The following is a 14,922-nucleotide window of genomic DNA, read 5'->3' on the forward strand; positions in this document are numbered from 1 at the left end:
TACATCTCGTGTTTTTGAGTCCCTCGCTACGCTCAAGATTCTAACTTAGAATCGTTCGCTTTCTCGGGACTCAAAATCAACACTGGCAAGAAAAATCACCTTTCCTCTCTTGTTGCACAAAACTATTTTCTTTCAGACGAATAAATCAATTTTGATACCGAAACTTTTATTAGCGGCGTGACGAAAAGATATAAAACCAATGTAGCAATATGTCGTTTTCTCTGCCCAATTTCAGCACTTGAGCCTACAGCGAAATAGGAATCGGGTCGTTGGCCCCCAACCCGCCATGTGACGGGTGACGATCACAGTCAATGTTCGTCATGTCTGCCTATTACGCATCGAACTTCCCAATGTCACAGACTACAAAAATGCATACACCCAGTTGTACAGATTGAGCAGTATATATATTATATTCGATACTTTATTGACACATGCTGTTTATTTTCATAGCCGATGTATGGACATCCATAGGTTTGATTATGCAACTGCTATCTGGCTGTTATTTAATTGATGCTTTAATATAAAGTGAGCTTGGAGTGGTTTGTTATTGGAAGCTCCATGGGAGCCAGTTTTTATTCTCTTTTTATTAGTAAATAAATTCATTAAATATATTTGTAACCAAGTGCATATTGAACTGATAAGCGTTGGCGCCGCATATGAAAGAACGTATTGATAAAATTACAACAATGCCAAGTGAATGATAATGATAATATTCTAGTTTTAGACCGGTATTCAATATCATTTAATTTTAAAAACAGTTCTCTCTTCCTTATTTGTGCTCTCAAATACGGTTTTATTGTGTGTTTGTACCTACTAATGCTAATCTTTAATTTCAACATGGTTTTCTTTAATAAGAATAAAGAATAATATTGAAGCCGTGGTGTTATTAAATAAATTAGCGATTATCCTTGCTAATTTACAAACAGCAGTAACAAGTTTGTCCGTTTTGTTTGGCGACTGGCGCCTCGCGTGTGTAATTGTACGTACAAACAAGCGGACGCCTGATTTACTAATGTATCTAGTTTTAGCACTTACACAATACGTGAGGATTATCCGTTGACGTCTTTCGTCAAAACACTTGGTTAGAGTGCATACCGCGAAAAACGAATGCCGTGATAACTGTGATAACGAATGCTGTGTATATAGATGCTGTAGAAGCCGTTCAGAAACGCTTCCTCAGAGCCCTCCACTACAGACTCGAACATTCATTCTTATCATATACCAAGCTACTAGAAAGGTACAAGCTAAAGACGTTGGCGAGCAGACGCCACGCCCAAGATGCCACCGTCTTATATAAAATATGTACCAGTCAGTATAACTGCCCGGAGCTCCTGGAGGCTATCAGTTTCCGAGCTCCCACGTCCTACAGGACACGAACAAAGTCCCTATTCGCGGTCCCGACGCCCGCCACTAATGCTGGGGCACGAGCCCCGCTGCGTAGAATTTGTAATAATTACAATAAACGCCTAGTCTCGGTTGACATATTTAATAATACGCGATCTAACTTCAAGCGCAAAGTCAGCTTGCTCCTATAATTTTAATTACCCATATTGTAGCTTTATTTCTTGTGTACTATTTATTTACTGTAATTTGTGTAATAATTATTTTTGTGTTTATGTAAGTTTAGCTGCTTAAGTTATGTTACGAGTAATTATCGTTATTGTTTAGTTTTAGTTATGTAGTTTTAGTTTTAGTAGGGATATCTGTTTATGTTCCGATTACAACGCTGTCTTAAAATTAATGCCTGAACTCCTAGTGGGAATTGTGTTAGGATGCATGCTAAACCTATAATTTTATAATCTTATCTGTGTATTCTCACTGGCCTGTATCTGTTTTTTTCCCCAATAAAGAAAAGAAAATAAAATAAAAACTTAAAAAAACCCCTACGCTATATGCAAAAAAAGAACCATTTTATGACAAAAAAAACCTTACCTACATAATTTTGAAACAGAGCTAATACTGTTCAAACTGCTGGCTCGATTTGTCAAACAGCGAAGAACCATCGCAAGAAAACTCACTTTCACATAAAAAACCGGCCAAGTGCGAGTTCCAAGGGTTCCGTACATTACACAATTTAAACAATGTACATATTTTTTATGTGAAACGTGAGTGAAATGTCTAAAAACCCCGTAGGGGTCGGATCAAAAACTAAGTAATTAAGTCCGACTCACGCTTGACTGCAATTTCTAATAGGTTTTCCTGTAATCTATAGGTAAAGATCTATTTTCTGTATTTTTTTCAAAATTTTAGACCCGGTAGTTTCGGAGATAACGGGGGGGGGGGGAATGGTAATTTTTTGCCTATTTTCTTGAATAACTTCTAAATTGTTTATCCTAAAATTATAAAAAAATATATTTGAGATTCTTACAATGAGCTCTTTCGTTTGATATATAACACGATACAGTTTGAAAAACTTTATTTTTTAATTTTCTCATTTACCCCACAAAATGTTTAAAATTCATTTGTTTACGATACATGTCCGTCTTTGGGTCTTTGGGATATGTATACCAAATTTCAACTTATTTGGTCCAGTAGTTTCGGAGAAAATAGGCTGTGACAGACGGACAGACAGACAGACAGACGCACGAGTGATCCTATAAGGGTTCCGGTTTTTTCCTTTTGAGGTACGGAACCCTAAAAAACTCATAGAAATCGATCCATCGGTTGGAGAGCTACGATGCCACAGACAGACGGACAGACATTCGGTCCGATTCAAACTTTAAGATTCAAATATTACGTCTATACGATATGGATTAGATATGTCAGTGTCCAAAGTGACGTTTCTTCAAACAAAACGTCACTTTTCACACTGACATATCTTAAAGTTCGAATCGGGCCGATTGGCGTCAAACATATAACAGTCCTCTTTTTGCGATGGGGGTTAAAAAAAATGTACCTATGTGCTTAACATACAAGGCACAGAACATTGGTAAATCTTTTTTACACTAACATAAGGTCTGCAAATGATCAGCTGTTATTATATACTTAACTGGTACAAGAATTAAGTATATCACGGCGCAGTGTAAATCTCTCATGTCTTTTCCCTTGGCATATTTCTTGTTTTTCACTGTCTAGGTTAAGTTTTAGAGTGATCTTTTCATGTACATGTAGAAGCAATTGAGAATCGCGTTATATAAAGTTCAGCAAAATGACAATTTGATTTAAAAGTGTAGGTCCCTAACGAAGCGATTGGATTAGGGACCATCCAAAAATTGTGTTAAAATGGTGAGCTATGAAGTTGTATATGTACCTACATACTTGTTACTTGCGCTTAATCGATCTATGTCACAAAAACAAATTACTGTGAACAAAACATAATGTGTGACGTAAAAATAACGTCGTTTTCTTGTTGTTGGTCATTTTTGTTTTTTTATAATTTTACTTTTTTGAATAACAAATTATTTATAATAATAAAACATAATGTGTGTGTGTGTATGGTGAGATGACTGTATGTGTGATACATTTTATGAATCTTCATGAAATCAAGTTTTTCAGAAAGTTTACATTACTCTATGATACATTTTATGCATCAAATTGTTTATTATCTCTAAGTGTGACACGAGTCACAATACTTAGCAGACCTACATTAATGCATTATCACGGATTAGCTCCAATCGGTACTGTAATGAGATGGTATTAATATTAACAATAAAATTGATAAAAAGTTTCCTCAAGCATTAATGACATAGCCAACACAACCTTATAATCATACATTCTTTATAATTATCAATCCATACAAAATTATATTTAGGTATTATTGTCGTAGTTATACTACATACATACATGATACAAGATGGTAAAAATACCAAAATATAAGATCTTCTTCTTTTTAAACTTGTATGGTGCTGTTTGTAGATTTTTACAATAAACGTTTTCTATTATATTCTATTCTATTCTATTCTATTCAAAATAACATTCACCCGTGAAACATGCAAGAAATTTCACTTAAGAATTGATCCTCCTTGTTTCGTTCTCCTCAGTGCTGAGGGTCGTGACCTCCGTCTCCGATCTCTTGTGACTTCTATGGCATCATGGACCTTGATGGATAGCAATTTGCTAACCTGATCGGACCTTTGTTCGGTCGGAACGTTTGTTCAGCAACTTTTGGAAATAACCTGTCTTTTGATTTATAGTACACTTTAAGTATTGCGAATTTTATGTTTAAGGCATGACAAGCAACGTCAATTACAATGATAATGGCGTATATTGAAGATAATATTTAATTTGTATGAAAAATGGGAAATCTAAATACTTACTTCATAATTTTTAAAGTTATTGATCAAGTGTCACCGTTTGAGGAGTACAATCTGCTCGTGTTACAGGCCACACCCGGTATTTAAAATATCCAAAAAAGTTATAATCAAAATGTCTAAGTACGTTCATAATAATATTGTTTCTGATAAAATTTGAAATTATTTTTCTTGGTTATAAATAAGTTTATACCCACGTGCTTTCGATTTTAATGAAAATTTACGTTACATTATCGAAGCCTGCGCGAGTTTGGGCCGGCATAAATTTTCAGAATCGCCGCCGCCCGAGTCGGTCCACGCGTCGTGTAGGCTGTAAAATTGAAATGAGACGTCAGGCAACTTTGTGGGCCTGTCTGTTTTGGCGGCCGGCAAACAGATAGGTAAACCCGGTAAACCTAAAGTAAGTTATGTTATCAACGTCAAGGTGCTAGGTAATATCCAATTACAATAAGCATTTGCCTTTACATTAAGTTTGGTCATAATAAGGATTTATTTTAAGTAATTAATTACAAAATGAAAAGGCATTGTCTACATAACTGTAATTTTTAATTATTTATTTTTGTTTCCGTATTAGTTTTCAACTATAAAAGTTAATATCGTTTCCATTTTTCGGGTTTGTAATCCGAATTTAATTTCTTGACTAAAAATATCCATTTAGCAAAAACTCGAGAGCATATAACCGTCATATAAAGTGAGATCAGCCATGACATCATCTAGATAGGGCACCTAATAGCTTTTTTATTGCCTTTTGACCACTCACCCATAAACCATAACACAAATAGGTATTTTACCTTATTACTCACGGAACCCAAACGTATAGTCAGAGTCGCAATTTTTCCGAGTATTTGATGCTATTAAAGGTTGGGCGGTCAAGTACTCCGCAAGTATGTTCTCAAGTGAGTTTATTTACTCTGGCCTGGTCATTATGGCCGGCAAAGTTACATTATAGTATTATGGATATATCGAGACGGTAAAATAAACAAACACGCGAAAGACTGCGGATAAAGATGCTACTCAATGTCAAGACTTGGCTGATATCGAACGTTTCTTTATGAAAAACTTCGCAGCAGAGGTTATGTAATAATGCGGGTAGTTAAAAAAATGTGTATACTCCAACAAAATATTATCCTCGGTTATCGCGATAACTATTACTGGCTGGAACATGTCATTTATATATTATAATCGTGTATTATAAATTTGAAATACATCCTAACGTTTTGAGCCCTTTACCAGCACACGTGGTCACTGGAGACTAAAAAAACATTTAAGTAAAAAAGTTGTCAAAATTACATTGTGCAACTACCCACATACAAAAATTGTTAAATGTGATGAATTATTTTTCAGCAAATATCTTTTTCTTTTTCTTTGTCGGTTGCAGTAATTACATGATTGTCAAAATCATAATATTTAGCTTCACAAAACGTCACTTCATTATCTCTGATTGCAGCCTTCGTTTGCTTCAGCACAACATAATGTTTAAGCGCAAAAACCAAGCTCATGAATATTGCCCTTTAAGCCCATACTGCGTAATGAGCGTGCGTTATTGATACCGTCTCTTAATAGTACACGAAATTGCACTTCACTGGTTTTCGCGGTCACCGTGACGTATCGTGACCATGTGTGTTCCACTCGCACATTTTATTGATCGAGGATTACTTAGAGCCTCCGTATTTGCACGCTAATTTGAATTTTATTACTTTTAATGCACCTTGCAAAGTGCAATTGTTAAGTCAATAGTGACTGCCGCTGTATTAACAGGCTGTGAGTTATACTTAACCTAAACACTTTAGACAGAAGCATGAGAAACGAAAGTCGAACTAGAGTCGAATCAAGCTAACTCTGCATGGTATTTGCAATGACAAAGTGTGGCCATGTCATAAAATGACAAATTTCCATGAAAATATGACGTTTATAATCAGTGTCCTTGGTTCTGCTCAATTCTGTGCAAAGTTAGTTTAAAAGGACTTTATTTGACTTGCATCAAAGCAATTTACTTCGTACAGGTAACTAAAATAGTCACCATCATTGTGATGTCTTAATTATTGAAACGCAATTGTAGCCCAAGGTAATACACCACAATCATCATAAGAGCCTGTGTCGGTGGAGTAATCGCCATTCCGTTCTTCTCTCTGGCACTGTTTTGCGCTCCTGAATCTCCTGATACGTCACTACGTTTAGCTTGGTTCAAAAACGCACGTTTCGGTCTTCTTCTTTTTTTCTATACTCCCTTCAAGTAGGTATTTTTGTAGTGATTAGGTTCCTGCAACATAAGTAAATTACCAATGTATTAGACAAGTATATTTAGGTGCCTAGCAGACCAAACTACTGTTATAATTAAACAAAGATTCTCATGCGTCTATTAGGACTTCGCCCTACACTTCCTATACAATGTTTTCCGTCACTGCAAGTACAAGTATCTACACATTTACGGCGTAAATGAAGGAAATGAAAATACTTACCAAAGGTCGTTTATTGGACACGTCGAACGGTCAAGGCGATTCTGTCAAAACAATCCTCTTTACACAGTAACCTTGTTGGGGTCCAGACTAAACAAGGAAGCGGTCGAATGTTGACACCGATGTGGTCAACGACTCCGGAACGAGGAAGTTTCCTGGATTTTCACTTCACTAGTCACATTCTTGGAATCGATTTATTAGAAAAGAAACCGATATTTACAATTTGTAATCTGTGCACTTGGTACAGAAGTTGATTTTGTAATTTAATAAAACAATTTAACTTCTTTTTAATAGGAACATTCTTGATATTAAACCGTCTTCAAAAAAAGGAGGTTCTCAGTTTGACCCATGTTTATGGATGTATGTTTGTCCGCGATTATCTCGCGTTTGGCTGATCCGATTTTAAAGCGGTTTTCAGAAAAGTGTTTGTTACTGATACTGAACCCTGGCTGTACCTAGTGGAACTCAGGGTTGGTGCAACATAGGCAAACGCTGTTTTGGTCATCCGACACGCCGTTATGAGCACTTGGGAGAGCATTACACAAGATAGAGCTGATGCTGAACCCTGGCTGTACTTAGTGGAACTCAGGTTTGGTGCAACATAGGCACACTTTGTTTTGGTCATCCGACACGCCTTAATGAGCACTTGGGAGAACAGTACCCAAGATAGAGATTTTGTTGGTTTAGCACCGCCTTCAAAAACTAAGTAATTACCCGGGTGGTTATTAATTTGCTTATTATTAGGTATTAATTACTTTTTGGCAAAAATTTGCTTTACGACGGGATAGGGACTAGACAAGGATAGGGGTGGGGTAATAAAAATTATTTTGTGCTTTTCAGTCGGTTGGTTTTTTGAAGGCGGTTCCCTTTTTTTAAGAAATGAAATTATGTTTTTTTTTTAAATCACTATTAGACATAATTCAAGTATGTTTGGATTGCTCAATATTTAGGTACAGCTTCTTTCTTCTCTTTGTCAGCTTTACAGGGAAAGATTGATAATAAACGAGAAATTATCCTAGTTTTATATCTTTATACCTATCATTCCTCAAATCTATTGAGTATAAATCGATCAAATAATCTAAAATTTGCAAGTTAATTACTCAGTTAAACATAAAGATTACGTGACTGACTGTTTAGTCGCTTCCGTTTCACCGGTTTTAAAATTTTATAGGCCAAGGCTGCTGCGGTATACATTTCAACTTCAGTATGCTAAGTCGAAAGCACTTGAAATAATTACGCCGCGATCCGACGACCTAGGCAGTTTCTAGGAAGAGCCGATATTGCAAAATGCGGCACTATTATTGTATCGTTATTCTATTTTATGGAAGTCATCAAATCATAGTTATTTTCAGGTGATTCATTTTCAAAATTGATGAGATTTGGGCGTATTTCACCAGTGACGTCTATCCTTATAATTATACAGACTAGTCTGGTCAACATCTATACGAAAGTGGGTATAAGTACAAACTATTGGGACATTGTAAAGTGTCAGATATTTTTATTTCTTACGCTTATGTATCGTAATAATTTCCTTCTTATAACAAAAACAATCATGCATACAAGTTTCAAACCCGTTCATTGTCAGTTTCGCAAAGGAATCTTACAAGACTACGGTCGTTTAGGTACACATTATTTATTAAGCGTCATATTCCGACGCAATAATTATGTGTTTACGATTTTAATGACGGTGGTCGTCATGCTTCACGTTTTGAGGTAATTCAAGTAATAGCAAATAGCCAACTGAGAATATAAGACTCATTTTAATGGACTGAAATGCGTCTTTTGGCACAAGGTTTTTGTTGCAAAATCGCAAAACATTGTTTAGCTTGGTCTAAAAGGTACCACTATCAGAGAGCATTTTCCTTATAACTGAATGCAATCTGCATCTGCATCAACATTTTATATAGGCGACATTAGTTCCACACACACGTGGTTTTGATCTTAAAATAGATACGTCAAAAGAATTACCTAATTAAAATTATACTCAAATATTTTTACGGAAGTACTTACTTAATATGTTAATAATTAATTAGTAAATATCAACTTAAAAATGTGTTAATGTATGTTTTAAATTCAAAGTTAAGGTCACTGGCCACGCAGCGTAACCTAAAAACACCAACTGTTAAAATCTAATTGACTACAATTAATTAAACAATGTTATGCAGGATTTTCGGCTGTATAAACACTTACTTTACTTTAGCAACCGTTTGTTTTAATTTTATGGTTGTCACAACGAAATTATAGGAGTAAGAAACGGTATTCGGGTCATTTTATTAAACGTTTTTCTCAGATTTAGGAATTTTTATGTTATTATTTCTACTTAGAAATATTCACACAAGATTTCTATTTCTATTCCGTTGCCATTTTTCATAGAGTTGGTATGACGGTAACGAAATGGCAGGAATGAAAATAGTATGGAAATCTTGGGACACTTTTTTTCTCCTATTAGGATCGAAAGAGCTCGTGATTCTGAGTAGGAATAAAATAAAATTCCCGAATCTAATATAGATATATATATATTATTAATATATTAATATAATCAAAGAAATTTCAGAAACGGTTTTACAAATACTATACCCATGCACCTTTTTTTAATACTCATGCACCTAGATTATTTTAATCGGTTAAATCTAAATCTTCTAAATCTAGGTCTAAATGTTCTCCGCAACTAATCTTCTAATAGGCACTGAATATTTCGGAAATAAAAATAAAACAAGTACATATATGAATTTTGCTAGAAATGATAGGTAATTCAATAAAACCAAAATCATTATTAATGACACCATTGCTAAATTATAAAATTTATGTAATATGATCCAATACAATTGAGCATAAAATAGATAGTACCATGTACTAACTCTTGATATAAATTAAATAGATAATTAGTAAATAAATAATTTTAAATACCTATTACTTAGATTAGACGTAGAGAGCCATGGAACGACCTGAGTACGTTGGGAGTAAGGTGTAGGCTACATTGACCCATTTTGATAACTCGCACGGCAATTGCGTGTACGCACTTGCCTTGGCAACTATTATTTATGCATTTTTGTGTACAAGTGCTTACATAATATAATATGGTATACTGTATTTAAGGTAGGTACCTTAAATCGAGTTCTGTAATTCTAGTATCTATAAAACTGCAATGCGCATTGAGATACTAGTTATAATACCTACTTGTTTCATACAATGATCAGCTTTTTATTCTCAAATTGTATAATATCATGCTTTTTTTATAATTTAATAATAAAATCTAGTCGTAAAATGTTTCTAAAAAACGCAGACAAAGTAGGCCTAGTGAAAATTATGAGCACCTACGGCTGACTACTAACAAAAGCCTATCGTCCATACCGACGCACGAACGCACACGAACAAAAAACTTTAGCTTATAAGTTTATAATCAAGTGAAGTTTTTATCTCGTAGTCGATGGCTGGCCGTCGTACAGCGCGCATGTCGCCGTCAGCGCTGAAGCCCCATAAAATACCGCGCGTGAAAAAAAAACCTCCCCCGCCTATGAAAATTACAAAAAAAAACAGTTAAAAGAAGCCGTCAAAGGAGTGTTTCACAAGCGAAAAGTGTTCTATTTTTAAATTCGCGCAGGCTTAGCTGGCTTTTCCGAAAATTAACGAGTAAAGTGTAGTGAAACCGTAGTGTTTCCGTTCAGAATTTTCTCAGTTATTTTCAATCTTATGACTACAAAAGCTATTGTTACGTCGCACCTAGGAACAAAAAGTATACTTATTGAAGTGTTTTGCTTATGAATGCAGTGTGTTGAAAAATTGTTATATAAAAGTGGATTGTTAAGTTTTTAAAAGGATAAGTGGCAGAGCAATTCATTTAGATGTGTGTTCTACATAATATACAACGAGACACAACATGACGGCAAAGTTCGGCTATGTGAGTGATTGTTTTAATAATTATTAAAAAAATCCTTATAAACGTTTCTTATTTTTTACTGTATCTACTATATTTTAGCTTTATTTCTATTCACGTGAATCGGTAGAACTACAAAAGTACCCTCTTTTCTAGCCGTTAATTGAACGCCAGACAGCAATCAATAAACACTTCATAATATTATGATGTTTATCTGGCACTTATATTTTCATTTTTGTTAGGAATGGAATATTTATAAATTATCTATAGATATGTAAAGGGGATTATACAGATTTCGAGAAAACGCCAGTTGGAATGTCTGCGAATACTTATTTATTGGGTAATAAAATAATGTAGTTACCTAACAATAGTCTGTGTTAATAAATATAGTCTCTGCATATCTGGGCTGCGCGGGAAATCATTGGGTGCTTTTTAATGTCTATGTATTTCTCACCTTTTAAAGTCTTTTTAGGGTTCCGTACCCAAAGGGTAAAAACGGGACCCTATTACTAAGACTCCGCTGTCCGTCTGTCCGTCCGTCTGTCTGTCTGTCACCAGGCTGTATCTCATGAACCGTAATAGCTAGACAGTTGAAATTTTCACAGATGATGTATTTCTGTTGCCGCTATAACAAAAAATACTAAAAACAGAATAATATAAATATTTAAATGGGGTTCCCATACAACAAACGTGATTTTTTTGCTGTTTTTTTCCGTAATGGTACGGAACCCTTCGTGCGCGAGGCCGACTCGCACTTGGTCGGTTTTTTTTTTATTTGGGCGCACTATCTACGATATATCGCTACAATAGGAGCGTAAAACTTCACAACATTTTAAAAATAAGTATTTGAAATTAATAATTGTCAATATCAATCACTTGCCTTGAAGCTGTATCTTTTACAGGTGTGCAATAAAGAGTATTCTATTTATCTGTCTGTCTATTATTTAATTGTAATTAAAGTTAAACAATACACAGTTGGTAGTAAACAAATATGAGCTAGCTGCATTTTTTTATCTCTAAATTTGTCATGTTATTGTATAATCAAATCAAATTCTATATTGAATTCTCTCCAATATCAATCATGAATTCATGATATTGCACCTACTACCAGATGACCTGCGGGAATTATTAATTATCAACGTCTCGTACAGTCCATGTCCAAATTATGTTTACACTTTTGCACCTTACTCCTTTGTAATAATGCGAAATATATAAACATATCTTTGACGTCGGCCGTACATACGCACTGAGATAAACAGTAATGGCCCGCCGTGTGCGAATTAGCTTATCACACACCGTTCGGATGCTACGTACTTGATTGGACTTAAACAGTTGCCAGTCTGCGAGCACATCATTGCCATTTGATAACGATACGATAATTATTTGGGCATGTGTTTTTAGTAGGTACATTAAATTATTAACACTAGGAAGAAAAGCTTAATGGATTGAAATAAATGAAAATAAAATTTCTAAATGCATATAAATTTACATCGGCAACTCGGATAGGTATTGGTGATCGAAACTGAAAATAAGTAGGTACCTAAATATAATCATTATCACATATAGGTAAAGTTTTCGTTTATGCTAACGTAGATTATCATTGGTCAGTCAGTTTCAGTTGTAATTATTTTTGTTGTTTTCTTTAGTTGTTTTTTTTAGGTGGATTAATTTCGCTTGGATTAAGAAAGAAGGTTTATGTTAAAAGTAATAATTATTGTATGAAGAAAGCATGCTACTTAATGAATTAATATTGTTTATACATATAATCTTAAATTTGCCCGGTGCCTACGTGCCTACCACCAGTACCACCTAAGGCACACAACAATATACGCAACTGCGTTAACAATTTAGTAGTAGGTATATTAAAGTAAAACATGCTTTGTAATTACAAAATATTAACTATTAAATACCTAAACAATATTAGCAACCTTTCGACTAAATATAAGTAAATTATTAATTTGAAGTTTCCTAGGCTTATAGTGAGAATATCACACATTTGATGAAGGACACAAATACACGTGCATTAAATAAAATTGTATCTACATATATAAAACTAATTTATCAAGGTAATTTTTCATAGTCGTAGTTGGAAGATGTTATTTAGGTATTAAAATGACGTAACAGCTACAACAGACATAACTGACTAGGTACGGTTATGTAATCGAAATGAATGGTTAGATTTTCAATGGTACATAATGATGTTAAGGGGGTGTGATGTCTTCGTTACTATTACATCGATCCATGTAACCTTGTCCTTTAATATTTTTTTATTTGCGATAATTCCGTAAATTTTGCCATTTCCATCAATCAACCGCCCGAAAATAGCAATCTTATATTTTTTATTATTATTAAATAATAGGTATATTTTTAAGTCATCATTCTGCTAACAACCTGCAATTATCTATTATAATCGTGTGGCAAATCAGGCTATTAAGGCGTATTATTAAATTTCTGCTATCTATTGAGTTCACGCACAGGGTTTTCGATAAAAAATAATTTATGATCGAGACGTAAACCATCTAGATTTCCTTAAGTTCTCTATATTACTCTATATTAAATGTTACCTACTTCGCTTATTGTAAATTTATAAAACTGAAAGCTCAGGTCAAGAGTGCCCTAATCTAAATCTGGGGTCTCTGCCTACTACCCTACTATGGCACGGTTGTTGTGTTGACATAGGCAGATAGATAGAGATATTTAGTAGGTATAAATACTAAATTAAATTCAAAATTAGTTTCCTTTTTTCTGATACACTAACAAAACCAAAACATTATTTTGTTAAAGCGAAATATTTATCGCACTGTTTGATATTTCCGGCATAAATAAGCATTTTCAGTGGTTACACGACAAATACATGTCTACGATTTTACTACTTATGTACTAAAAACGAACCAGACCTACTAGCAGGAATAAATAAATAGGTATTTATGAACACTGCAGATAAACTGGTGAAAAAATTATTCGCTATGTTAATATGCAAGGTACCTGTACCAAATAAGGCCCATCTTTATTTTATTTTTTTATTTTTATAATGTTTAATACGTACTTGCGTAAAAGAATGAAGTTTTAAAGTATCCAAGCTGAACCTTAAATAGTTTAAAGTTGACATTCAAATGGTGAGTGCAGCGGAAAACGGGCCATTTCGAATGCATCAACAAATTAAATATTACGTAATTTCGAATGCATCAATATACGCGATATAATCCGTTTTCATAGTTTTATTTCATGAGTAACTATCGCGGTAACCGAAGACAATATTAAATATTACGTAGTTCAAATATTAACTAGTTACGTAGTATCAAATATTTTTAATTTAGTCATTTGCTTTTGCCTCAGAAATAACAATGCAATACTCGTACTATTGCTACATTTTTATACTTGTTAATAGGTAAAAATATTTATTGATGTAAATTTCTTTTATAACGTGACCTATCTATAAGTTCATATTCTAGGTTATTACATGGCGATAATGATTATGTCATATAGACATAGATAATGTAAATACCTAGATATAATATGTGGGCATAAATTATACCTACTGTATAACATCGTTACTGTTACTTTTGAATGATAAAGAAACGCTATCCTGCGTATAAAATACTTCCCCAACCAAAATTTAACCAAGTTATCGTGGGTAGGTACATATTACCGACAGCATCACCAGCGCCCAGAGCTTGGGCAGTTTTAAATGTCGCCTCAAACGCTGGCTTGTTGAGCATCCGTTTATAACTATGACGAGTACCTGAATTTCCACAAAAGGGATGTTAACTAGCTAATTCTTATTTCTGTATTATTATGAATATTTAATGTGATTTATGTGATGTTATATTTATTTCAAATTGATTTTGTTTATTTGTTAACGGCATATGTAAATATGTTCCATTTTTATAACGTGTAAATTAGCTTTATGAATAAATGACTTATGACTTATTAATAAAAGTTTAATGTTTCATACGTTCACGGTATAAATAAATAGATATTTCTTCAAGTCAATTAGGTTTATTTATTGTAAAAATAAAGCAAGAATACGGAAGTCACCTACTTGATTTTAGCTGCTCAAAATAGTCATATCATAAGACACTAGCGATTTTTCTGAGGACACCGACTAGACCAATAACAAGTCTACTTGAAAATGGAAAGCGCAAACACATCTGAGTATGTTTGTGTGTACTAAAACATGCCAGATAATTGACCAGCCGACATGGAAGCGATATGTAAGATAAACCACACAAATACCTAATGTCGAAATAACTGGTTCCTTTATACGATATCTGCCTAATATACCGGTAATCTTACAGATAAGTTATCTGGCTTCATTAGAAATACCTGGCTATGTTAATTC

At 34.0% G+C, this 14,922-nt stretch overlaps 1 protein-coding gene across 3 annotated transcripts in view; it reads left to right on the forward strand.

The window, feature by feature from the left end:
- Positions 1-14,922, forward strand: part of LOC134744666 (uncharacterized) — a 118,391-nt gene that overhangs the window by 67,943 nt on the left and 35,526 nt on the right. Inside the window, exon 1 of one of the 3 annotated variants that reach the window (XM_063678571.1) lies at positions 10,062-10,604. The exons of the other annotated variants lie outside the window; for them this stretch is intronic. Within the exon in view, the coding sequence (XP_063534641.1) occupies positions 10,603-10,604 (2 nt within the window). The 5' untranslated portion in view covers positions 10,062-10,602. Of the gene's footprint in view, positions 1-10,061; positions 10,605-14,922 lie in introns of those variants that run through there. 3 annotated transcript variants of the gene reach the window in all.

Source organism: Cydia strobilella, chromosome 10 (assembly GCF_947568885.1).
Source record: "Cydia strobilella chromosome 10, ilCydStro3.1, whole genome shotgun sequence".
Taxonomy (NCBI): Eukaryota; Metazoa; Arthropoda; class Insecta; order Lepidoptera; family Tortricidae; genus Cydia; species Cydia strobilella.